At 58.6% G+C, this 27,746-nt stretch overlaps 1 protein-coding gene across 1 annotated transcript in view; it reads left to right on the forward strand.

Moving 5' to 3' along the window:
• The window catches only part of PTPRN2 (protein tyrosine phosphatase receptor type N2), a gene marked incomplete at its 5' end in the record, with an annotated part of 716,488 nt that overhangs the window by 276,554 nt on the left and 412,188 nt on the right, over positions 1–27,746 (forward strand). Inside the window, 5 exon segments of the mRNA XM_055084697.1 lie at positions 1,373–1,591; positions 3,224–3,264; positions 4,289–4,668; positions 17,797–17,883; positions 24,125–24,204. Of these exon segments, the coding sequence (XP_054940672.1) occupies positions 1,373–1,591; positions 3,224–3,264; positions 4,289–4,668; positions 17,797–17,883; positions 24,125–24,204 (807 nt within the window).

A 27,746-nucleotide genomic window follows, 5' to 3' on the forward strand; every position in this document is an offset into this window, starting at 1 on the left:
CATTTCTTTCCACGGGAAGCTGTTTCAAAGTGCAGGTTTTATCACTGTTCAGGTGTGGTGAGACCAGCAGATCAGGAGAGGGTTATCATGAAAAAGGTCGTTTCCCAGAGGCGGGGGCCACATGGGGAAGCGCCAGGCTGGTGACGGGGCAGACGGAGGGGAGCTGTAGGCAGGGCCTTTCTGTGGGTTTGCAGGAAGGAGCAGGCAGGGCAGGACTGGCTGGTGTGAATAATGTCAGCGGCTTTGGGGCAGAGGGGCAGCCCCTAGTTGTTGGGACCTGGGCCCGGGGTGCGCAGGGCAGGTGGCCAGTCGCCTCGGGGCGGGGTGGGGCTCTGGGTTGGTTGGTTGGCATTTGGAAGCAGCGTTTGCTGTCTGTACATGTGGGCGGCCCCGGGAACATCAGTCTCTCTGGGATCAGCGAGGCCCAGAGGTCAGAGCCTCAGGAGCTCCTGGTTGACACGGAATCAAGGCCGGGGCTGTCACCACCCTGCGGGAAACCTTGTGGGGGGCTCCGGGCCACCCCACTGCTTTCCAGCCTGCAGAGCTTTTCCTAGCATCTCCTGCACTGCAGGTCCAGGGTGAGGGACCATCGTAACTCTTTTCCTTTAAATAATATGAAAATGTTTGTCTTCCACTCTCATGTTTGAAGGATATTTTCACTGTATAATCTGGACTTCTGAATTGTCTTTTAGTGGTTCAAATGCATCCCTCATATGTAAATGACCCAGTGTGTAATTACGTATCATGTCACGTATGTCGTGCTTACAGGGCACTGGGTGTGTCCTGGGGCCACCGCCCTCCCGGCCCCGCCTCTGGCTGATGTAACATCTTCTCTACCTTGGTTTTCTGTGCGGCCTTGTGAGCTTGGCTGTCAGAGGCCGCCGTGTGGTTCTCTTTAATTCTTCTTGAGGTTTACCGAGTGCCTCGAATCTCTGAGTTAATGCTCTTCACCAATTTTGGGGAATTTGTGGAGGTTTCTTTCTTTTCTTTGTCCCCTTCTCTCTCTCCTTTCCCTCTCAGATCCAGTCACACTCGTGATGCCTGATGCTGTGCCATGTTGCCGAGGTCTGTCCAGTCCTTTCTCCCTGTTCCACGGATGATAATCGTTTCCATTATTTGTCCTCAGGTTCACCAGCTCTTTGTTCTCCATCATCCAATCTGCGGTTAAGCCCATCCAGTGAGCTTGTAAATTTCGAATACTGAACCCTTCACTCGCAGAGTTCCATTTGGCTCTTTTTTGCTCCCGTCCCTCTGCCGTGCTCAGCGGGTGCCGCCCGTCTGCCCCTGCGTGTAGCCGCTCCTCTGCATCCTTGTGTCCTTGTTCTAACGCTGTCCCTTGTCTCGGTTTGTCTGTCTTGTGTGTGCCGTCTAGGGGCACGTGTTCAGGCTCTGCTGAAGGACCTGCGGAAGCGCCCGGGCAGCGTGGAGGGTCTGAGCGCCCTGGACGTGGCCGAGGCAGCCCGTGCCATAGCGAGCGCGATGCCAGGCGGGGGCGCGGAAGGGGAGCAGGACGGCGCCGGGAGAGGCGGCGGAGGGCCGAGAGCGCAGGCGGGCCGCTCGGGGGCCGCGCGCCACAGAGACGGCGTGCCAGGTGAGCGCCTCCCGGCCGCTCGCCCGCGTGTGCACGTGGCGCTCCGTGCGGCGTTCTTTCTGCTGCGAGGTGGGATTCGTGTTAATGATTTGTGTCTGTCTGAACTTTTGCCTCTGAAAGCCTCCTTCGCAGGCTGAGCCTTCCAGAGCGCTTATGCTGAAGGGCGAATTGCTCTCTGGAGGAGGGGGCTGTCATGCCTCCGTGCGAGGTTCCGGGTGAGCAAAAACAGGAGCGAGAGAAAGAGGTTTTGTCCGGATTGTGTGAGGGAGTACGTGGAGGCAAATATTTGAATAACGAAGTGAAAGAGGTTCATTCAGATGTCTGTCTGAGGCTCACACCAGCCTCTGAGGCTGCTCCAGGGAGAGAGCAGAGATCCTCACACCCCGGCACACGCCCACTGGCGCACACGGACACACAGACGCTCACACCCCAGCACATGCACACTCACACACGGAGACACGCTCACACCCCAGCACATGCACACTCACACGCACACACACGGAGACACGCTCACACCCCAGCACATGCACACTCACACACGGAGACACGCTCACACCCCAGCACATGCACACTCACACGCACACACACGGAGACACGCTCACACCCCAGCACATGCACACTCACACACACACACACGCACACACCCCAGCACATGCACACTCACACGCACACACACGGAGACACGCTCACACCCCAGCACACTCACACTCACACACGGAGACACGCTCACACCCCAGCACATGCACACTCACACACACACACGGAGACACGCTCACACCCCAGCACATGCACACTCACACACACACACACGGAGACACGCTCACACCCCAGCACATGCACACTCACACACACACACGCTCACACACCCCAACCCACTCACACATACATACACCCACAAACAGCCGCCAGGGAACCCTGGGCGAGGGCCGAGCAGGGCAGGCCCCGTCTCCCCTGCCTGACCGCTTCTCAAAGGCACGGAAGCTACATTAAAGCATCTAACGCAGTGCGCTGCACACAGTAGGCACCCAGGAGCATGCCAGGTGAAAGGTGCATGTCTCTCCCTCCTCTGTGGGTTGGGACAAGGCTTGCCTGGAAGCTGGAAGCATGGCTTGACTGATGAAGGAAGAGATGCTGGGTTGCTACTCGGACGAGATGGTCCGGGGGGCGATGGTCCCTATCCCGGGGCTGGGAGGGTCTGCGGGAGCACAGGAGCCACACACTGACTCCTGCGTGTGTCTTTAGAGGAGTGGCCACCACAGGAAGATAACCAGTCTGGAGGCATCTCAGCGTGAGATGTGTGGGTTCGATACTTCACTTTCCTTTTTTATAACCGCCCACTGCTCCTGGCTCAGCGGCTCTTTCTTGCTCTGAGCTATCTGAAGGATAACACGTGGTTCCCTGGAACTGGCATCGTGACTGACTGACTGACTTCGTGTCTGAGTTAGTGTGGCACCCCTCCTCTGTCGTGAACTTTATGGAGCGCCATCCCTGTACTGTAAGCGGAGGTTCCGTTGTCGTGGGAATGAGGCCGGTGTCATCGTGCCTGACCTACGCGGTGGTCACCCTGTACGTCCCGTGACCTCGTGCTGACGTGCTGGGCCGGGATTTTGATGAGCCTCGTGTCTTTCACAGATAACAGAGTGCGAGACGGCGGTGCGGGAGTTTACCAGGAGGTAAGATGGGGCGTGTTCGGGCCTGTGAAACCCAGAATCACGTTAGTTTTCTTGTTCATAGTTTGGGAACGTACATGAAATACAAAAAAATTTTTTTCCAGAAAAAGATAGAAAAACCCTCATAATCTCAAATTAATATTCCTCAGAACCCCCCGCCCCCGCCAGGGAAACAGGAGGATAACACCGCAGGATAAGACTGCGCACCCACTTTGTGTCGTTGAGGTCATCCTGGTTTCCGAGGTTCATTTAACGGACATTCACAGGCTCTGGGTCATTTACCCCCGCGGTGCTGTCCGTGGTGGTCTCCGCCAGCCATACGTGGCTGCTTGAACTTCAATCCATTAAAATTAAGTCAGTAAGAATTCAGTTCCCCAGCTGTGCCAGCCACATGTCCCGTGCTCCCTAGTAACTGGGGGGGGGATGGGGAGATCACTGCTCCTCCATCGTTGCCAAGGGTCCCCTCGACAGTGCTGGTCCAGAGGGGTCTGGAAAAGGCTGGGACATGGATGACGCCCACCCACGGAGCGGTTTGTTGGTTTTCCTGTTGAAGAACCTTTGCTCATTTGTCTTAAGGATGCAGAAAATCAATTCATAAGCAATGGCAGTGATGTGGTTCTACGAAACTCTATTTTGTGGGTGGAAAAGAAGAATTTCTGGTTAGTACTTCCCTTGTCAGATTATGTTAGTGGTTTCTGGTTCAGTGCCTGTTAGCGAGTGGTGAAGAAAACACCAACGATTCTTTTAAATGTCCATCAGAAATAAAAAATGGAGGGTTCGGCTGTCCGAGTCGTGGAGGGAGCGTGAGGTCTAGGGACACGTTTCCTAATTCGGGACGCACAGGGAGAGGCCAGCAGAGCTTGGGGTCTCCAGACGACCTGCTTTCAGCCAGACCCCGAATTCGCCCTGTGCGGCCCGCTCCCAGCCCCAGGCTCAGCTACGCCAGTGCCCGCTCCCCTGAGAGTCCAGTGCTGACGGCTTCTCTGTGACTTGGGGCACATTCTTACGCTGGTTTCCTTTCTGCCAGGTCAGCCGTTTGGGCGTCAAACTCGGGGACCTCCTGCAGGGTCCTGGGTCTCCATTCCTGCCTGGAGCCCCCCGTCTTGCCGGGTCCTTCAAGACGGAGATCAAGAAATCGGAGGACCCTGAGGCCTCCCCGTCTTCAGAGGAGGATCGCGTGGGGGTGGAGAACATAAAGAGTCAGACCTACTCCAAGGAGCTGCCGCAAAGGCCACCGCACCCCGAGCCGGGGCTGGGCGGGCTTGGGGCGTCACAGCTCCGGGTTCCGGCGGCCCCACGGGAGAACCAGCGCCCCGGCGCCGGGGCCCGGGGAGCCCCCGGCCGAGGCCTGCGGCTGGAAGTCCAGCCTCCCCAGGAGGAGTACGGCTACATTGTGACGGAAAACGAGTGAGTGGGAGCTTTTCGTCTCTCCGTGGGTGAGATCCTGGCCCTGCACAGGCTGGGGAAACGCTTTCATTTTTCTCCCCACCCTCACCTGGAGGTGGAGGGTGGGCATCCCTGGTCTTGCAGGTGAGGGAGGGCAGCCAGGAGCCGGCCGTCCCCTGACCCTGTGTTCTGGACCGGGAACCCGAGCTTGAGGGTGATTCTCCAGCAAACAGACCCCAAACAAAGCCCCGCCCGGCTCCTTGGTCCTGGCCCCATCACCTGCAGCTCAGACCACAGGGTGCCTGTTGGAGCTGGAGCCGGGGTGTCTCAGGCAGGACGGGTGGGGCAGGCGGCGCCCCGGGCAGCCCACGTGGGCTAGAACTCCAGAAGCTTCGAGTCGTCCATATACTGTAGGGTATGAGTCACTCTTCGGAGGGAAAAACGTGCCGCACACCGTGGAGTGTTCTGTCCTCCCCTTAACTTTGTGCTGAGCGTAGCAGGGGACAGAATCAAATGTCACGTGCCCAGCAAGTGACAAGTGGTCGGCCCTGTTCTTCAGGTCACCTCACTAACGAATCTGCCGTTTGACGCTTTGTAACGGTGTGTTTTCTTCAGGGAACGGAAGCGGGGACTCCAAGGGAAAGCACGTCTGTCTGGCTGCGCGCGCAGGCGTGCGTGCGTGTGCGGCTGCGCGCACACGTCCACCCGCGGTTTCGCCTCTGTGTCATCCTGTGCCTCTGGTCAGGCGTCGAGCGTGCTTCAGTGGTTACTCCCCGGGGGGAGGGGGCGACGTCAGAGCGGGAACCGTCTCTCCCGCTGACTCCGCGGCCTCTGCGCTCTCACCTCCGCGCGTGTTCGCCGTCGCGGCACCGCCCGCGGCAAACGCCGCCTGTGCCGCAGACACAGACCCTGTGTCGAGGCCCGTGGAACTGAGGATGGTGCTCTCGCCTGGGCTGGGAGGCATCCGCAGCACTGGCGCCTCGTTTCCGCAGCCTTTTCATGAAGGTGCGCCTGCCCGTTCCGGCCTCCACACCTCCGGGCCGTGTTCCTCGCACTGTGTCTGCCTTGCGCCCCTCTGCTCAGAACTGGAACTCCCGCTGGGTGGGCCGGAGTCACACGTGGTACGGAGCGCACGGGGCCTGGGGGGCGCTGTTGAGTCAGAGCCTTCCCGCAGTCTCTGCTGCTCAGTCGGACCTGTGCTGTGGGTTTTCCCTTTCTCAGCAAACGTTGCTGTCGTGTGTGTGCGTGTGTGACGCGTATTGTATGCTTATGTCTGTGTGTATCTGTGTTGTGTGCATATGTCTGTGTATATTTGTGTGTGTGCGCGTGTATGTATACATGGGTGCGCACGTGTGTGTTGTGTGCGTAGGATGTGTGTGTGTGTGTGTGTGCCGTGTGTGTGCATGTGTGTATGTGTTTGTGCATACGCGTGTCTGTGTGCGTGTGTGTGTGTGTGTGTGGATGTGTCTGTGTGCATCTCTGTGTTGTGTGTGTGCGTGGTCACTGCAGGGACCACTGTGCAGCTGCTCTGAGCACCTTTCCTCCCGCCAGGATGTCCTGATGCCCAAGGGCTGGTCCCCGGCGCAGGGCACGGGGCTGCTCCTGTCTGGGGCCTGGGGCTCAGCCGCGCACAGAGGAGACCGCGGCCCCGTGAAAGTGCTGGGAAAGGATTCTGATCATTGGGAAGACTTTTCGAGTCCACGTGCACGACGGAGAACAGAGGACGATGAACTTATAGCAGGACCGTCCAGGCCTACCGTCCTCAGCATCACGGGAAACCCAGCGTGAGTGGACGACGCCTGGATGGAGGGAGACCCGCCTCGTCGGGTGTCTCCTCTTGTTCTTGCTGACTTTCCTATGACACGAAGCCACTTCTGAGGGTTTCTTCTCTGCGTCCAGAGTTCATTTTCCTGAGGGCTTTTCCTTGGCCTCACCTTTGGGGCCTGAACATTTACCTGCTACAAGCACGGGTTAAAGAAAAAGAGCATTATCTTATCTTGGCTGATTTCCCGTTTTCTCTTTTGCTGTTTCCGTCGGATGGAAGATCTGTGGTGCAGCCGACAGCTTTACGTCGGGAACTCTCTGTGTATCACAGGGGAGACATGCTCCAGAAGCTTCTCCCACCCTCCCTCCACGGACAGATGGAGGTTTCTGCCTCTGCTCTCAGATTAACTGGTCATTTGGGATTCTCTGGGGCAAGATTTCACCAGATCTCAGTTTAAGCCTTAATGGATCATCTATTTACTGACAAGAATCCGGCACTATTCTTTTTCTTTTCTGTATTTCTAGAAAAAGGACTTTTGTATGTTTGGTTCTTCCTAAAAGAAGGCGCATGACGGGCAGCTCAGCGTCATCTCCTCCCTGACATCGGCAGGGAAGACGCGGCTGGCCTCGCTCGGACATTCCCTGATGGCCGGGGCTGTAGTTTAATCCTTTGCCACTTACATTTTCATCCTCTTTACAAACTGGATGGATTATTCAAGACGCATGAAGGGCAGGGCAGCCATCCCAGGTCCTCCAAGGACGATTTAAAAGTTATTTCAAGTTAGATTGACAGGAAGTGACCACAGGATGGAGGGTGCATGCGAAGCAGAGGGGACTGCTTACCTGTCAGCAGAGGCCAAACCGCCTTTACAGCTGAAAAACTGGGAGCTATGCGGCGCGCTGGGCAGGGATGCCCCCCCCACACCGAGGAGACGAGCCCTCATGTCCTACGGGGACCTGTTCCTGTACAAGGGCCGTCCGAGCCGCGCACACCGACTTTGGGGAAGTAAACCCGCGGCGTGAGCGCGTGCAGCGGCCCCCGCGCCCCCACGGACCACCTGGAACCCCCAAGGTGGGGCGAGGCCCGGGTCCCGCTGGTGGCTGCGCCCTGGGGCTCGGTGGAGAGGGCGCGGAGGCCGCCTTGCGCGGGAATCCCACGGCGGCGGCGCGGGAACGCGTGGGGGGCGCGCTCAGCAGACCCGGGCGTCAGCCGCAGCGGTCACCGCGGGGAGGCCGCCCCCGGGAGAAGCGGCGCGCAGGCCCGTGGGTGGGGGAGGCTGTCAGGAGGGCACCGAGGGGAGGGGCGTCGGGCCGCGCGCTGCAACCCCCTCCTCTGGGCGAGGGTAGCGCCTGGGCCGGCGAGTCCGGAAGAAGGGGCGGCGTTTGGCGCCGTTGGGGAGCGTGTGCCGCCCCAGGCCCGTGCGCTAGGCTGCCCGCCGGCCGGCCGGCCGGCACGGGTACCGCCCTCCTGCCCTCGACGCCTGCCGCTCGGAGCCCTCGGGGAAGCCCGCCCGCCCTCCGCCGTCCCTCACCGCGGTGGGAAGCCGCGTGCCCTGGGCTCGCCAGCGCCGCAGCCAGGGCGGCGGGGGGTGTCCTGCCCTGGTCGCCCTCCGCCCTCCACCCCTCCCCGCCCCGCCCGAGCAGCCCCTCGGAGCTCACGTGGCTGCTTCTGTGCTCGTGGGCAGCCGGGCGCGGGTCCTGCCCGTCTCTGCGGCGGGTTTTCCCTCCCTTGCTGGAGAAGGGAGGCCTCCAGCATGTCGGGGGGCGTTCTGTGTATGCGGTGGCAGCGCAGACTGTAGGTACTCGGCGCCGCTCTCGGGCCGTGTCTCGATGACGTGTTCAGGAGGTTTGGCCGCGTGTCTGTGCGGAACCCTTCCTGGACAGCCTTCCCGTGACACCATCCGTCCTTTGGTTTGTTTGTCTCAAAAGACGGTCTTTGGTGTGATGGGTTTACTATCACTTAAGACTGGGGCAGGGGAGATAGCCTTAAGGAGTAAAAATAATCATTTTTTGCGTATTAAAAAATGGTAAGAAAAAGAAACAAAAAATATCCCAAATCTAAAATTCTTGACTGCTTAGTTGGTGGTTCTGGGGACTGTCAGTGAGAAGAACGGTGAGCAGTGGTCTTCCAGCCCCAGAGGGTGGCCCAGTTCGGACTTGTCTGTTTCCTGCCGGCCTTTCTGGACTTGGCGCCCCAGCTGTGACATGGGACGAGTGTCGAGGACCCACGATGACCGAGACACAGGAGGTGCTCACAGAAGGAAGGCGATCCGGGCGTAACGCAGTGTAATTCTTCCCGAGTCAGCCAGACATATCTCCGTTCAGCTTGGTGGGTTGTTTTGAAATTCAGCCGAGGAAAGTAGAAAAGTAGGCTGTGAGATTCAGAACCCCGGGGTGTCTGTGTTGTTAATGAAGGTGTAAGCAGTGTTAGCCGGGTGGGTCCCCAAGCCCACAAAGTAAAGAACCTCGCGATCCCGTGTCATGGCCTGAACCAGATCTTTACCTGTAAACGTCTCACCCCTGACCCAGCTCTCTCCACGTCGCTCTCCTCGTACTGGTTACAGGAGCCCAGGGACTGAACTCGACGGTGCTCAGCCCACCCCAGCCCGCTTCCTCTGCCGTCACCTGGGGTGTGGTGCCTCCCTCCTCGCCCCCAGCTGCCCAGCTCCTCCTCCTAGTCCAGGAGACACTGCCCACGCTGACGCTGACGTTTCCACGCCAGCCCTGCCCCTGCAGGACCCCTCCCAGGTCTCCCCGCATCCCCTCCGAACTTCCTCCCCAGGAGGGCGCTCCGTAACCTAAACCTGACCGTGTCATTCCGTCCCCGACGCCGACAGCCCTGCCCAGGCCTGGGCCCTGCGCCTCCGTTTCCCTCCCCAGCCTGCGTCCTTTCCGCTCTGGAACGTGTGGGGTCCCGACACGAGGCCTCGGGTTTGCTCCTCGCCCAGCACGCTCAGATGCCACCTCCTCCAGGCCGCTCTCCTTGGTCGGGGTCCCTCCTCCAGGGCGCCGCCCTCCCCTCAGAACCTTACACTCATACCTATCCCTACGTCTGTACCTCTGTGCTGGCGGAGTAAGGGACAGGGTGAGGAGGGACTTCCGGAAGCTGAGGCCTCCGCTCGAGGGTCAGCCCGCGGGGGGCGGGCCTCCCTCAGAACCTTACACTCATACCTATCCCTACGTCTGTACCTCTGTGCTGGCGGAGTAAGGGACAGGGTGAGGAGGGACTTCCGGAAGCTGAGGCCTCCGCTCGAGGGTCAGCCCGCGGGGGGCGGGCTTCGCGGAAATTCTAGGAAGAGGGATGTAACTGACGTGAGAGTCCTTCCCGAGGCGGTTTGAGGATCCGATGGTAGCAGAAACCCAAAGTCACAGAACTGAGTCTTTAAAAGCACCAGTGACGAGGCTTTTGCCTCTAAACAGAGGTTCTACTTAGAGAGCCCTCCCAGGGTCAGTTCACAGCTCTACATCTACATCCTCAGTGCTGATTTAAGGGAGCCTGGGGGTCACGAGGATAACCTGCCGGTGGCCGCGCTCCAGGGGCCTGGGCGCTGTCCCCAAGGCCTCGGCTCGAGGGCCTGGGCATCCTGGGTGCCGAGATGCAGCCCCGGAGTCCCCCGTCCGACAGGCTTCCCTGGCTGTCAGTTTCGTATTTTTCACGAGGCAGCAGATTTGTGTTTGCTTTTCCCTATGCAGAATTTTGAACACACACAAGAGCAAGACACTGACCCAGGCCCAGCGCCCCAGACAGCCCAGGCCGGCCCCGCACACCTACTTCCAGCTCTCCTCCTCCTTTGAAACAAATCCCACTTATACTGTCTTAGAAGCATTTCATGAAATATCTTTAAAATAGAGAGATTCTTTCTTTTTAACATACCGTAATGCCATATCACACCTACAAAGGACCCCAAATCCCTTAATACCATCATATATGTAGTTTGTGTTCAAATTTCCAGTTGTCACATCAGTGTCAGAACTTTGTTTTCGTTTGTTAGCTTGTTGACTCGGGATCCAAATAAGGCGACACCTTGCAGGTGGCTCTTTGGTCTGCGATGGCTTGGAATCTGCGGGCTCACATTGGCTGAGGTTACAGAGCCCTGTTGGATTTTGATGTCTGCTATTGGCTGGAATTCTAGAACTGGAGGATATTTCACATTTGCCTGGCCTCTAACCGTGGCGGTAGACAAAGTGAGAAGATGCCATAAAAGTGCAAATATGATGGGTGTTGAAAACAATTTCAGTGCCTCTCTGGCCCAACGCCTTCCAGGCAGGTCAGCTTGGCCATGTCTAGCTGCCCAGAAGGTGCCAGAAGGAACGATGGTGCCAGGGGACCCTTATGGTCTCTGACTGTGAGCCCCCTTCCCGCATGGGATCCGAGATGTGTTGGTGGTGGGCGGGGCCGGGAGGGGAAGGAAGCCCAGCCCGCGCCGAGCAGGCCTGGGGCCTGGCCGTCCAGCCTCTCTCTGCCGCATGGTTGTCCTCAGAGGCCGACTCCTACCGCCTGGTTCTACAGCTCAGCCTGGGAGTGCGGAACGTAGGAAGCTCTGGTGACGTGGGGACTCTGCTCTCGTTTAGCCATGAAGGCCTGTACCTGGATGTATGTGTCTGCAGCTGCACCTGCACCTGCGTGGATACCTGCGTCTGTACACCTACATCTGTGTCATCTGCTTAGGTCTGTGTCAGCTGTATCTGTGTACCTACATCTACACCTACACCTACATTTATCTGTATCTACGTCCATATCTGTGTCTGCATGTCTACACCTACAGGTACTCCTACACTCATACCTATACCTACGTCTGTACCTCTGTACGTCTCACATCTGCGTCATCTGTTTATGTCTGTATCTGTCTGTCTACGTCTACAGCTACATCTAACCTATACCTACACCTATATATCTATACCTACACCTGTGTCATCTACATCTACATCCATATCTGTATCTACGCAGCCCACCAGCTGCTTTGCTGTTGGATTTCCATGATCATCGGGGAAGCTTAGCTTTTTGTCTTCAGCGATGCCCTGAAATTCCACAGTAATCCCCACAGACCTTCATACCCTAACACCTGCAATTGATTTTTTGCAGAGTGTCATCTGTGTTATAAATGGGCCAAGACTTGAATCTGTCAAAAGTTAAGCAGTTTAAATTCCACTCCTACATATGAAGGAGTAGGAAAGAGGGAGAAAAATATGAAAAGATGAGATTTGCCCTGCTGTCAAAATAGTAGTAAGTCTGCAAGTGAATAATGAAGCCAGAGGGAAAAGGAAAAATGGAAAAAAAAAAAAAAAACAGTATCCAGAGGAGACTCAGTTGAGGCATATAGGCTTACATAGAACGATGACTTTAAAAAGTTTTACTAGAATGCTAGCCGTGGATACTGGTTACGTCGGAGTTGGTTTCAGGCTTCAGATGAGCTTGCAGGGCCCCTGCGTGGAGCTCTGCAGGGGCAGGCGGGTGGGGCGGCACAAGCAAAGGCCCCGCCTGCGTCGGGAGGCGCGTGGGCACCTGAGGGGCTGAGATGAGGCTGGAGGACGGGCAGTGAGCGGTGAGGTCTTCCCCAGCAGACCAAGGACGGCCCTGCAGGCGCCAGGGGTGGGTGGCGAGGTCAGGGTCCGCTCTCCTGGATCCTCTGTTGCCCGTGGAGGAGGGATAAGGGGACCTGCGGTGGACGGAGGAGCCCGGCCAGTGGGCGTGCTGGCCGTCAGCGCCGTGCCCGCCTCGCTCTCTGCGCCACGGGCGTCGTCTGTGCCGTGACCTGGGCTGGACTGAAATCTGAGCTCGGCAGTTGCACCACGACTGCCGGGGTGAGGAGTCCGCCCTGGCGAGGTCTGGGGTCAGCCTCGGCGGCGCGGGCGTGGGGCGGGGGAGCCAGCAGAGGGCTACCCGCTGCTTCTCGCTGCGGGGCTGCGCTGACGGAGGCCGTGGGTCCCGAGGAGGCTCGGTGGAGGATCCCACGTGTGGGTGCCGCTGGAGGCTAGGGCCGCAGGGGGGGCAGGGGAGGAGAGTCAGGAGAGGGGCTCCCGGGAGGAGATGTTCCCTCCCTCCCCCAACTCCTCCCGGACGCCTGATCCGCGCTCCGCTGTATGGGACACACGGCGTGTCTGGGTTGCATGGAGTGTCTTGGAAGCAGGTGAGAATGACCATCTCAAGAGATGTAGGAAAAGCATTTGACAAAATTCAACTTTCTTTTATGATAAAAACTCTCAACAAAGCGGGCATGGCGGGAACCTACCTCAAGGTAAAAAGGCCGTGTATGACAAACCCACAGGTAACATCATACTCAACGGTGAAAAGCTGAAAGCTTTTTCTCTTAGATTGTGCCACTATTGACTTCTGCTTTGTGGCTACAATGAGGCTTACATAAAACATCTTATATTTGCAAGTCTCTTTTAAGTGGATAGCAACTTAACTTTGCATACAAAAGCTTTGCATTTTTATGTTTTTGATGTCAATGCACTTTTTATAAAGGTGACACTCTAAGACGTTGTATACTTAGATTTGTATTAAGCGGTTGGCAAATTTTTTTTTTCCTGGAGAATAAAATTGTTTTGGAGAATATATTTATTCAAATATATTATGGAGAACATATTTGTTAAAATTTTGAATATATTTATGATGAGACACACAGTCTCATCTTGATGTTAAAAAATGCTAAGTTGTTAGCATACAACAGTTTTTTATCTATTTATGATTTACCTGTGAAGAGTTGATGGTTGTTAGCGGTTTTTAATAAGAGTAATTCAGGGTTGTCAGAGACTCGAGGTGAATTTGCCTGTGCTCTGCGATGCCGGGGAGCTCAGCCCTCACAGGAGCTCAGTGTGTCTGCCCAGATTGTCATAGGCTCGCTCACTCACGCTCTGAAAAGCGGGGCCTTCATTCGACTCCCGCGGGGAAGGCGGTGGTGCCAGACTGGAGTTGGGGTCTTGAATGACTGTGGTGCCGGCAGCATGGTCCTCCTCAGACGCGGCACTTCTCTGCATCGGGGAGAGTTCCTGTGGGTTAGCAGAAATCTTAACTACCTTATAGGATTATTTAAAAAGATAAACATCATTATTTGTTATAATGGTGGGTACGGATAACTAGAATAATTGGTGAATCCGTGAAAATCTCATTTTACTGATTGACTTCAAGTATCATCTCATCCAAAAAAATTGTATCAAGGTTGACTCGTTTTCATTTTGAGATCCATCACTCATTGGGTTCCCAACCTTTGGTGAATTTTCAAATAAATAGTGAAATGTTCACAGTGAGGGAGTGAAGCGGCAGAAGCACAGTTGGCTCTTGGACGCAGAGTCCTAGACGTGAACGTGGGGCCGGCGGGAGCATCCAGCCCCATCGCCGCATCCCATTCTCAGCTACGTTTCGTGTGTCTCGTAAGTAAGAGACGATGGCGCTTGGAAAAATAAGACCTGGAGAGGTTATGGGCGCAGGCGCTCTTCAGTCTGGTTGGGCTAAAATCCAAGCAGAGGTGCAGAAGTCGGGGGGCTCACCCCACAGTCGGGAAGCCAACATCCCAGCGTTAACCTGACATTTTCCGTTTCCATCTTTCTTTGGGGATTTACTAGCACGATCTTGGGCAAGGGATTTAACTTCCCGAGTCTCAGTTTCCACCTCTCTCAAGTGAGGTTAATACGGGACCTTCCTCCCAGGTCTGTTGTGAGCAGTGAATGAGATAATTTCCGTGGAGTCACGCGTGGCCGAGGGCGGAGGGGCGCCTTCCAGAAGTTTCCACTGGTCCCAATCTTTCTGACCCTTACGCCGTTTTCACTAGTCTTTATTTTCAGAGTGGCCTGCAAAGCTCCGTCCTGACCTCCTCATTTTGGCCCCTTCCTCTGGTCCAGCAGTGACTTAGGACACCGCGGCCATCGTGGGGCTGTGCGTGGGGCCATCAGGCTCTCCTGACAGTGGGGCGCGGCCGCCCCTCAGCGGGCTCCCATCGAGGTCAGGACGCGGACGCAGTCCATTTCCCCTGTTTCGCTGCTTTAGTAGCTCCCAGCAGCAACCTCGTTTAACTCGGTTAAACAGCAGGAACGTGTGGCTTCAGAAAGGAAGTGCCTTAGTGAGGAGGCCCGGCCCAACTGTCGACAGGAAATCCTTCCTGCCGCTGACAACCAGGCAGGCAGAGGGCCCCACGGCCGCTGCTGGCTCTGACCTCGAGCTGCTAAAAGCGCCCCCATCTGTCTCTTCCAGGCGGTGCTGGGCGTCCAGGTCATCAGGGTGGCAGCTGTCACAGGCGGGCCCATGAAGTTGCACGTGCTGTATCCGTCCATTGATTTTTGAAATGAACTCCAACTGTTTTCTAAGGAAGTTCAGACCATGAAATGACAGCTGATGGCCACATAGTTTAAAAATAAAACAGGAACAACTGCGTGCTAGTTTTGGGTACGGTCAGCACCCTCTCGTTTGTCCAACTTGCCCAAGAGCGGAGCCGCTGTTGTCCTGAGCCATTTGCCCTGCCTGCCCGGAGCCGCGACAGCGAGATGGGAGGGGCTGACGGGGTCACTGCGCGGCTCTGGTCATCGACGTGTCTCCTCGGAGAGCGAGCCGGCCTCTGAAAACATTCTGGGCTGGCGAACTTCATCATTATCTTCAAGGCTGTTTTAGATGATCTTGCAATGGAGGAAAATGTTCAATTTCTGGGCTGTGAGGGTGGAAGAAGGTAGGGCCAGGAGGCTCACGGTGGGCCTGACATCCACAACGGAGGCGCCGGACTCCGCATCTCCTTACGTTACCCCTTGTTGAAGACAAGCTAGGAAACGGGGTTCGTGGAATCTCGTAGCAAGCTGGTAGGGAAGTCGGTTTGTGTCTGGCAGGGGCATAGGCTTTGGAGAGAAAAAAAAAGATAAGAGCTGGTCACGCCCTCAGCAAGCCCGCAGCTCGTGGACAGAGACAGGACCGAAACACGCGGAATCCTCAGAGACCTTTGAAAATAAGTGGAGTGCTGGGTGGCTTTGAGTCAACGTGCGGAGAGAGGTTCAGGGAAAGGAGGGAGCCTCGCGGCCTTAGGGGTGAGAGCTGGTGGGGCCTGCTTGGTGGCCAGGAGCCAGGGAGGGGGGGACAGGGCCCTGTCTTCCTGACGCCGGGCTGTAGGACCCGTCCCCCCTCTGATGTGGCGGGATTTCTCCTGCGCACTGAGCTGGCGCTGTGGTCGGCACCGGACGGCTCCCCCGAGACCCGGGCACAGGTGCCCGCGGGGCTGCCGTGCAGCCAGGCCTGTCCCCGCGCGGAGCTCAGGGTCCCAGCAGACTTCATGTAGATGCAGACGCGCTCGAGCACCAGGCTGGCTGAGGAACGGACGGACCTGACCGGCAACTCCCGGCAGGGAGCGACGAGGCAGACACCAGGGTTCCGAGTGGACTCCTTTCCCAGTTGACAGCTGACCTCCTGGTGGGGCTGAGATGCCAGCTCTGAGAGGTGTCCCTGGGATTCCGTGAGTGAGGGGACGGGGTAAAAGGGCCCGTGTCTGCACCACATGCACACGCACCTCTTTAAAAACATTGTTATTTTAAAACCTCATAATGTGAAAGCCTCTGGAGAGCGTGTTGGGGAGGTTTGGGGGACCCGTCCACCCTTGATGGGAGGGTCCCCAGCCCTGAGGGCTACTTACTCAGGAAGCAGGAGGGTGGGGGGCAGCCCCTCAGTTGCAGACTGGGACCGACCTCTCCTTCCTCACCTTACGAGAACGGCTTGGAGGTCGGAGAGGGTTTGGGGTCACCAGCAGGGGTGTGGGAGCGGGCCTGGCACAGTCAGTAAAAGTGGCGCCACCGGCAGCAACCGGTGTCCCCACCCAAAAATCACATTCCAGCTCCTGCGCTGGGCTGGCGGCCCCGTCTCCCCCAGAGAAGAGGTGGGTGTAGCGCGAGGCGCCGCCGGGGGCGGCGTGCCTCCCGGCCGAGACCCGCTGCCAGCTCGCGGTGGGACCGGCTGATCGCAGCCTCCGCGCGCTTCCTCCACGGGGTGACAGCATCTTCCGAGGGGCGCGGCGGTCAGCCTGGGAATCTCGGAGCGGTCGCCCCCGGTCCCGTCGCTGCGCCTGCTTCCCTGCACCTCCTCGGGGTGCGGAGGCGTCTGGAACGCTCCCCTGACGCCAGCCCACGCCACGGTCCGTGTCGACGTGTTGACGCGGGGATTCTGCCTCCGCCCTTGCCGAGGCGTCGCGCTCGCCCCTCCGGCCCGGCCCCCGCCTCTGGGAGCCCCCTTGGTCCCTTCTCGTGCCCTGCGCGCCCGCTGGCTCTTGGAGTCCCGCGGTCCCGGGACAGCCCATCGGGCACCCCCGGCGCGTTCACCGCCCTCCGCTCACAGGGTGCTGCCGGGGCTCCCGCCGCCCTCTGCGGGGGGCGGGGGGGCAAGGGGGCTTGGCACCTGGGTCCTCGCCGTCGTCCCCCGGGCGTGTCTGTGTCCCGACCTCCTCTTGCCATGGGGCCCCCAGGGTGGTGGATGCAGAACCACCTGATGACCTCACAGACCCTGTTTCCGGGTTTTCGACGTGAAGGTGTGCGTTTTCGGTGACACAGGCCAACCCCCATCGACACAGTCCCTTTCTCTTGTTGGTGACTTTGCTGCTTGTGTCCCCACTTGGATATAAACCCCGAGAAGCAGCTCAGTGTTTGTTGCTGAATTTCCCGGGCAGCGCCCGGCACCCACTGGCTTTCTTGCACGTTTGCGGAATGAATGAATGAGTGATAGGCTGGAACGAAAACCCCAGCTGTCGATGGCGCTCACGTAACCGCAGGCGAGTTCTCCTCTGAAGGGCTCTGACGGGCTTCCACGGGCAGCGCCTGGGGTGCGAGACAGGCTGGACTCAGGGACCTGAGTCACACGCGCCGCTGGAGGTGCCCCCCTGGGGACGCTGGCCTTGCTCGGGGTCCGAGGCTCCATGCTGTAGCACCCGAGCCCCTCTGGGGAGTTGCTGCTGCTGGGCTGTCCTGCCATCCTTAAAAGTGTGACTTCTCAGTCTCCTCACTGGCGCATAACTCATTTTAGAAATGAATCCGAATCCATTTAAAGACGTGCGTTTCCTCCGTACGTTTGACGCCCCTCCTGACCTTGGATTCCCGGCCTGGGCTCCTCCACCGCCCTCTCCCATCTCCACCCCCGCTCCCCGCCCCCCCCCGCCCCCCCCGCTGAGATGAGCCACTTGCTGGTTCCTGGGCCCATCGCTGCCCTAACAACCCCATTCGCATTGTATTGTTGGTCTTCTTGCTGGAAAATGCAGGTGCTTCATCACGGCTGGGGAGGCCTCTGCTCCCGGGGGCCTGCAGCCCAGCCCCCATGTGACAGGGGTACAGCCAGGGCAGTTCTCCGAGCAGGGCGGGAGGGTGGGCTGCGGGGGTCCCTGCTCCTCGGGTGTGACAAGCCCACCGCATAACCCTGTGCTCTCCCCGCAGCCCGCTGAGCCCAGAGAAGGGGACGGAGGTGCTGGAGGACGTGGCGCGTCTCCTGGACATGCCGGCGGGTGTCTTCTCGGACATCGCGTGAGTGTGGGCGGGGCCCTGGGCGTCTTCTCCGTCTGGTGGGTCCACCGTGAGCTTGTGGGGTTTGTTAATTGTGTCACAGAGAAACTGGTGAGGGAAGAAGAGGAAGGAAAGGTCCAGCGGGGTTCAGGTTGGTTCTGTAGGCGCAGCTGAAACCCGAATGTCGTCAGGACTATAATCCCCTGAAAGAACCCCGCCCCAGGCTTCAGGTCCCCCCGCCGCACCAGGAACCACCAAGGAGGCTCTAGACCGTCGGGACGGCCTGGCCCCGCAGGCGAGCCAGGGCCTTGGGGATGGTGCCTCAGCCGCTGAGGCTCTTCTGACAGCTCTGCGCACGTGGTGGTCCACGGGGACAGTCATCGCTACACAGATGTTTACCGAGCGCTGAGTGCCGGGGTGGAGCGGAGAGCAGGCGGGGGTCCTGCTCTGGGGAGCTGAGCTTCCAGCAGAGGTGGACACGTAGACAGCCGGAGAAGGTCAGGCGCCTTCCGTCCCGTCCCCGCAAACAGAGGGGTGAGGCCGAGAGGGAGGAACCTGGGGCAGGAGACCCCACCCACGGGGGGGACGTCCACGTGGGAGGGTCATGCGGCCGTGGGAGCCCGGCCGGGAGCCCAGGTGGCCTTGGTCCCAGTGCTGGAGCCACCGCGGATGTTCTCCAGGAGAGCGTCTTTCCAGCCGCACGGAGAACAAGCTACAGGGGACCCAAGCGGAGCCCAAGTGCCGTGGGGCTGCTGGGGCTGCTGCGGTCTCCGGTGACGGGCTGTGGCCTCGGAGCAGGAGGGGCGGGTGCGAGACGAGTCACCCACCGGCAGAGGGTCCATTTCTGTGTTCCGTTAAGCCGCACGCGGGCCCCCGAAGCCACTTGTGTTCCCACCTGTAACATCAAGGGTCCTTTACCGTTGTCCTTTGTCAGATCGCATTGATTGGCTGTGCGTCCGGCTCCGCTCCTGTGTGCAGGAGCTCCAGGAGGGTTGGGTCATCACACTCAGGCCCTGGAGTGGGAGGGCCTCACGCAGCCCGGCGGGGAGCCGTTCCTGCCGACCGTGGCCACTTCCACAGGCCCTTTGGCCCCGTCACGGTCTCCGCGTGGCCCAGTAAGCAGGACAGACGGCCTGACCCGGAGGTCCTGACTGTTCCCTTCAAAGAGGAGGCGGGGGTCCCTGGAGCTTGCTGCCCCGTTCCTGGCTCCCGTGGGCAACTCCCCTGGGCCGCACACACCACTGGGTCCCCACGGGCTTGGCCACTGAGGACCCAGCTCAGGTCCAGTGGTCCCTGCTGCATGTCTGCATAAGCATGCCTGGCACGCTGACCGCACGGCGTGGGTGCGTGTTACACACACGCGTGACGGAACGAGTGATGGCCCAGGCGGGTCTGGCACCCCAGACGGCCCCCCAGTGACACTGTACCCCTCCCTCTGTAGAGGGGACATTGAATGTGGCCCAGGGCTGAGGGAGGGAGGCAGGGAGGGAGGGAGTGGGTGCCTCCTTCATCGAAGGCAAGAACCTCGTGTGAGAACTCTAAGGGCCTCAAGTACCAGGCAGAGGGGTCCTGAGACGGGAGCTTCCAGGAGCAGCTGGCGGCCTGCAGCACGCTAGGAGACCGTCCTCGCGGCTCAGCAGTAATCACCCGAATCAGCTCTAGAGTGGGGCTCCTTAGGCCCACGCGGGGCTGTGTTGACTGAACCTTCATTATCTTCCTTTAGCAAAACCCTCCGTGGTGACCAGGCAGCAGACAGAAGGCAGAGGTCGCAGCCCCAGGCTGTTTCCTGGAGACGTGTTCTTTGCTGCCCCCCTGCCGCCCCTTGTTTCTTAGAAACCTTCCAGATGGGATGGAGGCCGGGGCTGTCCCCCCACTGCTGCCACGGGGGGCTTTGAGGGAGGGTTGGAGAGGAAAGGGAGTTGTGGGAAGTGCCTTCAGTCCTGGGGGGCTCCAGTGGGGGGGCTCGGGCCTGGGGGGCTTTAGGAGACGCTGTCTAACCTGCCTGGCCCCCCTCTCTGGCCCCTCACCTGGGTCTGCTCCTCAGTCCTCAGCTCAGTCCCTCCAGGTTTGGAGACTCTGGGGACACGGGTGTCCTGGGGGGCTTTCCAGGCTCGGAAGCTGGGCCGCTTCCCAGACCAGCTCTTTTGTAGATATCACCTGCCAGTCTCTTTCCTGCTCAGGGAACGGGGGCTTCCGACTTCCCGGGGCCATGCTCGACCCCGCTCTTTCAGCCTTTGGGAGTCTGGTCCAGGGCTCTCGCGTGACTAAACCCCTGAGCGGCCCTTTCCCCGCAGCCTTGCCCGGCCCTGGAGCCCCCCGTCTGCCCTCGAGTCTGCTTCTTGGTGCCCAAGCCTCTTGGGAGACCCCGTCCTGCCCAGTTAACGCTCGTCTCGCACCTCTGAGTATTGAATGCTGTACGTGGTCTGCGGGGGTGTGTGGTGTCCCATGCTGCATATGCACGTCCTGTGTGTCGCCCCCAGGACCCAGCACGTGAGGACATGCACCAGCTGCGGGGTGGGGGGGGGGGCGCTGGGGGGCGACCGCGTGGCCACAGCACTGGGACCTGCGTGCCGCGGACGCTCTCAGGGCTGGTCATCGTTGCAGGAGAGGAAAGGAGTCTGCCCCACAAAGCGGCACTTCCAGGATTGTCTGCATTTTTATGGAAGCACTAGTTCTGCTTAATATGTTTTGTTAATGGTTATGTAGCTGTCAAGCAGATTTCATTATTTCTTATTACATCATTAGAGGCCATTAAAACGGCATCAGCATACTGGTGTAATTATGCCGGCAGACGCACAACGACCGCAGTTGTGATTTTATAATCTAATCGTGGCTGTCCGGGGCCGTGCTGATTGATGTGGCTGCTCTGGGCTCTTAGTCAGGTGGGCGGTGCTGCAGGGCCGCGCAGACTCCCAGCCAGTGGGGGCTTCAGCCGAGCCGGCGGACCAGCTCAGGGAACGCAGCCGCCAGCCTCCTCCCGGGTCCCCCTTCGGATTCCCCTTCATGAGTCCTCATGAGGCAAGAAGCGGTGTGATCTCCCTTCCGCGTGGTCGACCGCGCTGACGAAGGGCGGTTCCTGAAGGCGCAGCGGGAATTCACAGCCTGACACGTTCGCGAGGTCCTGTGCACAGGCCAGGTCAGCTGGACCCCGCAGGAGCCCGGCGAGGACGCGGCGCCCCGTCCCGTGCCCACCGCCGCCCCTCCACACCTCCCTCCCCATGTGAGGACCCCTGCAGGTTTGGAGGATTCTGGAAGACGTGTTTCAGTTTCCTGGAGCAGAGATTGTACTTATTTGCCTCCTGTCTTGTCTCCCTGGCGACTTGCCAGAACTGCCCCTGTTTTACAGCTGGGCAAACCGAGGCCTTGGAGGCTAAAAGGCTCAGCAGGGTGACAGATGGTGACACAGGACGCGGCTGTGCAGTGGAGACTGTGCAGAGGCTTTCACATCCCCACTCATTTGAGCAGGTGCTGGGCAGGGAGCGCCTGAGCTCACGTCGTGTTCGGCCATGAGGGGTTGGATGTGCCCCGTGCAGCGGGGTGACCCTTCCCTCGCTGGTGCCAGGGCCGTCACAGCCCAGGTGTCAGGTAGGGAGTCGGTGACGGCAACACGGACCCTCCATTCAGGGCGTGCTTTCCACGCTAGGCGGTCCCAGGGTCACGGCGGTGCATCCCGGGGTCACATGTGTGCATCCCAGGGACCTGTGTGTGGCGTCCTGGAAGGAAGGAAGGCCCTGGTGCCCGTCGGCCTCTCCCGCTGGTCCCGCAAGTGTTGGGGCAGGTGAACAACCCCTGTGTGCTCCGTCTTTGGGAAACCGGGGACGTCCTGTGATCTTTAGAGAAAAGCGTGGGCACCTGAGGGAAGATTAGATTTGGGGGATCCCACGTGCCTGGAACCCCGCGGACGTGGTTTAGATTAGAAACGTCACGTAAACGTCACGTAAGCCCAGAGTCGTGCTGTGCGGATCTGCAGTTAGTGCTCTTTGATGGTGGGCGTGGACTGCTCGTGTTAGGAAGGGCTTTCTCTCAGGTTTGGAAGCAGCTGCGCTCAGATGCCGTGACTCAGTCCCAGACGTAGCCCCATGGTCCGCACGCGTGGAAGGCGCCGGCGCGAAGCGTCGTCACACGAGTGATCTGTAAAATAATTAACGTTCAGTTCAAGCACAAACGTCAGGCAGTCGCTGCACTTGCTAGAAGGTCCCAGAGCAACGGTTGTCAGAGCGTTTGTGGAACTGGGGCTGGAACTGAGAGGGCGTGGAACCCGATTCCCACGGCGAGGGGGGAAGACACCGCGGCAGGAAGTCTCCAGGGGCCAGGGAGACCCCCTTGTCCACCCCGGGAGCATCGAGCAGGGACCGGGGAGAGGTTTGCTGCGTCCCCTCAGACCCCGGGGCCTGGGGAGTCCACGGAGGATGCCACATGTGACGTGGGCAGCGGGTCAGACAAGTCCTCCGGTGCCACACGCGGGGGGCGGGACCCGGGAGACTCGGCTCGGCCGCGACAGGGGGCGTGGAGAGGGAGGGTGGCGCTGCTGCAGGACGTGGTGACGTTTCTTGTACAGGGAGGTGACCGGGAGGCCCCGTGGCTGGACGAGCCACCAGAGCTGTGGGCGCCATGCAGGAGCTGCTTCAGGAGCGCCCGCTGCGCTTGCGAGGCCCCGGCTCCTGGGTGGAACGTCCGACAGCAGAGGCGCTGGAACGACGGCCATGCTACCCCTGGGGGCTCCGCAGTTCCCTCTGCAGAGGGCCCGGCCGGCCAGGGAGCTGGGCCAGAGGCCGCCCGAGGGGCAGGACCGGAGCGAGACCAGGGGTCACGAGTGGAGGTGGCCCCTGAATGCCAAGAAGCGCTGAGGTTCGTGGAGGCGCGGTCTGAGCTCCCACGACCTGGAGCAGCGGGCCGGCCTCTGGACGACGCGCTTGGGAAGGAGGGGAGGGGACAGAGTGGATGCAGAGGAGGTGGCAGGCGGCCCACGCCTGACTCGGTGGTTCGGTTCCCGCTAGCGGCGTTTCTGCCGGGAGTGTCGCTGGACTTTCCACGTAACTCTTCTCAAGCCCGGTCCCTTTCCCTTGAGTCTCACTCTCGTGCACTTTTCCTTACATCACTCTTATTAGGAGTGCCTTTGAAATGATCTTGTCATAGACGCTGGAATTGGCGTGGAGCGGGTGGGAGGCCGGCGGGGGGCAGGGCCAGGTTAGAACATGCGGGTGAGGGGCGGCCTGGCAGCGTCCGGGGAGGTGCGGGTGGCATCACCTGTGACTCAGCTGGGCTCCCTTTAAGGGAGGACAGCCCTTGGGTCCTCAGGGTCCTCCTCGTAACTGGAGGCGACCGCGCCTGCTTTGCTGGAGGGGTTAAACAGGATACACGCGACGCTCCCGTGCGCACGGAGGTTCAGCAGATGGCAGGCACGTGGTTTTGTTCTCGGCGGTGTTATTTGGTGGTTGAATCTGTGCATACTGATAAGATTCCATGGCATCAGCGAGGAAGGCCCAGCCCCTGGACCAGGGGAGGGCAGTCGAACCGCACACAGAGCCTGTCGTGGGGAACCTCACCGATCGGGCATCCTGACGGCCGGGGGCCCCCGGAAACCACGCGTGTGACGGGAAGGGCCACCCCCGAGCCGCCCGCGCCGTTCCGGCTCCCTCGACGCCAGCTCCTGGGGGTTGTCCGGGAGATGACGGGCCAGGAGGTGCGGAGCTGGGACGGTCCTGACGGAGGCGGCCTCCCTGCCCGCCTTCAGACGAATCAGTTGTTAAGGGGGGGGGTACTTTTCAAAGTCATGTGCAGCACAGGATTTCAAAAGCTTTGAAAAATTTTGACAACTCCTGTCTGGCACTCCCCTGCCAGTTATTTTTTTACTGAGTAGCTCTAAAGAGTTCAATAAGTTTTTTAAACAGTTCCTTTCAAGAGCATTTAAAAAATACCTGTCTCTTTCCTTTCTGCTTTTGGTTCCTGCGGCTCCCTTGGGAACAAAATACTGAGAACAGTTTCCATAACAATTTTTTTTTCCCTTGCAAGAATATCTGCTTGTTATTGTTGGATATTGGGGTTGATTTGAATTTTTTGTAAGAGCCCTGCCGCGTGTGTGTTAGAAAAGCGAAGCCTGTGGATGGAATTCCTGGAATCTGGCAACAGAGTCACAGTGACCCCGCAGAGCCAGCCCCGCGGAGGTCGCGTGCGGAGGAGCAACGCCTGGGGTGCGCGTAGCCTTCAGGGAAGAGGCCCGTGTGCTGAGTGGTTCTCACGCCTGTTAAACCGTCTCTTCCAGGGTCTCGGGACCAGCGGTGACCTTCAGGGTGCGCGCCAACGCCCAGAACGTGACGGCGGCGGACGCCGCGAAGGCGGCAGGTGAGGCTGCTTCCGCGCAAGCGCACGCGCCCACCCGGGCAGGGGAGGGGGCCAGCTGCTCAGAACCCCGGTGCTCCTCGGGTGGGGCCCGGAGGGGCGCGGCTGGCCTCCGGAGGGGGTGGGGACCGCACCGCTCGCTCGGATAGTGGGCGGCGTAGGGGCGGGGCTTGTGCTTTGAGGTTTTCCGTCCCGTCCCAGCCCAGCAGCTCACACGGGCTTCCCCGAGCCCGCCTGGCCCACGAGAGCACGGGACGAAGGTCTGAGCAGCCCAGTGCTTGACCTCGGCGTCCCTCTTAGAGCCCAGCCCGTCACCCGCTCGCGCATTTTGAGATCTTCTGGGGGGTCCCAGCGTGTGCTTGGTGTCTGTCGCTGAATGAAAAACGCAAAGCGCGGAATGCGGGGTGTGTACGAAGGCTGCGTTCCCCTGCACCCCACGTTTGTTTTCAGCTACTGAAAGCTTGTGTGAAATGTACAGTCTTTCCGCCCAGTAAGAAAAATATAGGAAACGTAACAGAACCTGAGCCTGATGGTTTCCAGTAACTCAGTGGGAAGGACTCTCGTGCTTTATGGTCTTTTGTAAGCTCCGCGGCTGAATGCACCGACCCAGACGCAGCAGAAAATGACGCTTTGCTTCAGCCAATCCTGTATGTGGCGAAATATATGAACTATTTTTAATGACACTTACATTTTCAGCCCAATGTACCATGCAGCACGGTATTTTGGCTGATTTAGAGATCTGGACATTTAGTTCTCGTCAATTGAGGTATCATCTTACGGCGTCTATTAACTTAAAGTGTCTTCATCCAGTGACGGTAAACAGGGCATAAAAATAGCTGTAACACCCTATTTGGTGGAACAAACTGTAGGTCTTCTCTGTTTTGGTTGCTGTTGGCTTTTCCTTGTAGGATATTTTGGTGCCCTTAGGAACTCTGATTTGCTGAAAGGAATGATTTGGGGAGCAGAACTTTTGGTTAAAGAAGAATTCCTTGTGGAGTTGTACTACTTCCCAGAAACCTGGCAGATCTAAGCCTGTGGAGAGCTGACGCGCCCGCCCCCAGCCCAGGTGCCTCCCAGGCTTCATTTCACTGTGAGGGGTGGAGCTCAGGGTCCAGCTGAGCGGAGCAGCCTAGTGGGTCCCGGAGAAAGGAAGTCAGCAGATTCCATTCTAAACACTCTGCTGGCTGAAAAGGAGCGGAATTCCGTGATAATGGCTTTGCTCTGTGTGACCGCGGGCTCTCTTTCCCTGCACGGCACCCATTTTATGGTCCTCGTTCCTCAGCGTAAGAGATTATTGAATATATTTAAGACCAAATCAGTTATCAGTTTTTTTACCCAGAAATGCATTAACAATTGTTCCATAATTGGCAATTCATCCCAGTACTGGGAAGTAATACTTTCAAAATTGGATTTGCTGGAACTTAAGGATGCTCTGAATGGAATAAAAGGGAATGAAGTCTTTTTATCTTTTAGAATTGTGACAATATATTCATGACAATGGCATTTCATTTATTTTATTGCTTTCTGTGGGAAATGAGGTTGATTATTTGAAGTCTGGTTCCTTGGTCATTTTAAATGTGTTCACGTCGGGTACCGAGGGGGAAATTGCACATGCGGTTTGAGTGTCGTATCAACAACCCTCTAAATACTCAAATTTCTGAGTTACATTTTCGTGAACCAGCGTAGCTGTGCCAGCCAGGGTGTTTCTTGCTTGTGCAAAATGGATGACATACGTGCATAGTTTAAAAACTTCGTTTCTTTTGTATTTTAAATAATTTCATGATGTTATGGATGTACCTCATGCTATACAGGGAAGGGATTATGGGGAAGAGTCTGTGACCATAGGAACTGAGCGTTTGGCGGCAAAAATACCAAACTGTAGTGGCACCTCGACCCCGGCCACCTTGAGGGCAGGTTTGCTGCCACCAGGAGAAGCAGCGTCCTCCATTGCGGGGTCCACGTAAGGGTGGACGTGACCCCGTGTTATCAGGAAGAGTTTGAACTTAGAGTGACGTTTTGTGGCTCCAGTTCGAGAAGATGATGTGGAATCTTACTAGCGTCAATGCCGCAGTGTGGGCGGGGCTGGCAGGACGGGCCGCGTGCAGACCGCACAGCCTTCCGCCCGCGTGTCGGCGCCCCTGGTTCTCGCCATGGGGCTTCCTGGCGCTGCGCTGTGCGCCCCTCTTGTTACCAACGAAGGGAGACGTAACCCTGTGATGTAGTTCAAAGGGCGTTTCCTTTGCCTGTTCTGCACAGGGTGGTACAGGACTTAAGGAAGAGTCGTGTAGCTGATGACACGTCTGTCCCCGTCAGACGTGGTCCGTGTTTGTCCTGAAAGGTGGATGCAGTGGGTTTCCTTATACGGGTGGCTCTTTCCTGGGCATTAATTAGTGAGCTTGGGCGTGGACGTCAGGTGTGAGCGAACAGCGGTTTCCAGGAGACGCTTCCTGCGTTCAGAGCACACAGAGGAAACTGGTGGTTACGTTCGGTCTTCGTGGCCACGTCATCTAGTCAAATTGAGCAGGACAGAAAAATCTTTTTCTCACTCTTCATTTTCCCGGTAGCTTGTCGTTAAGTAGTGCGTTTCTAACCCGGTTGTGCGTCTCCCTTCAGGGAAGATGTGCTTGATTACCTTTAGAGGAAGCACACGCTTTGCTCCCCGCGCCCCGCAGAGACGCCTGCCCCGTGGCCCCCGGGTCCATGGCCTCTTGCGTGCGCTGCACGTCCCTCCTGCCCTGAGATCGGCCGCGTCTGCCACCCCCCCGGGGCCTTTTCAGCCCCGGCTTCTCTTTGCTGGGGTGTTCGACTCATGACTGGCCGGCAGGTGATGGGCCTGGTTCAGCGGTTTGTCTGCCTTGGATCTTAGCACCACCGGCTGCGTCCTGTCTGATCCAAGCTCTGGCCTCAGCACTCGGCTTCCATTCTTCCTCTGGGCTCATTTCAAGTAACACACGTGATTTTAAATCCCAGCATCTCCCGTTCGGAGAACGATGCCTTTAAACTCTGTCGGGTGCGGGCCCAGGGCTGAGAACCGGGACAGCTGGACGCCAAGACCCACCCCGGACCGTGAGGTCTGCCCAGCCTCCGGGTGAAAGGGGCAGGCATGTCCTTCTGCAAAGTGCGATGCCGTCGCTCCTGGGAGAACGGAGTGACCCCTGCTGTGATGCCCACGCAGCGCAACCGTCTGGACGGCCGACCAGGCTTCTCCCTGACGGGAGCACCACGTGAGGCCCAGGCCCCAGGGACATCTGCAGAGCCCGGCCTTCGGAGGAGGGGACGCCTCGCCTGGGTGCTTGTCGGGGGGCTCTGAGGACCAGCCTGGGTGCCAGGTGGGCTGGAGGGGAGAAGGGGACCGTGCAAGGGGCAGCCACGGGGCCAGGCAGGGCCGGCAGCTTGACTCTCACCCGACTCAACTCAGGGCGGTGCCTTTGGGTCCATGAGAGGGGCTCGGCGAGTTCATGGCGGCTTACGGGGTCAGCGCTGCCTTCCTGACACCCAAGGGGCTTGGCCAGTGGCCCAGGTGCCCGCACCTGCACGAGGAATCC

This window comes from Physeter macrocephalus, chromosome 5 (assembly GCF_002837175.3).
Source record: "Physeter macrocephalus isolate SW-GA chromosome 5, ASM283717v5, whole genome shotgun sequence".
Lineage (NCBI taxonomy): Eukaryota > Metazoa > Chordata > Mammalia > Artiodactyla > Physeteridae > Physeter > Physeter macrocephalus.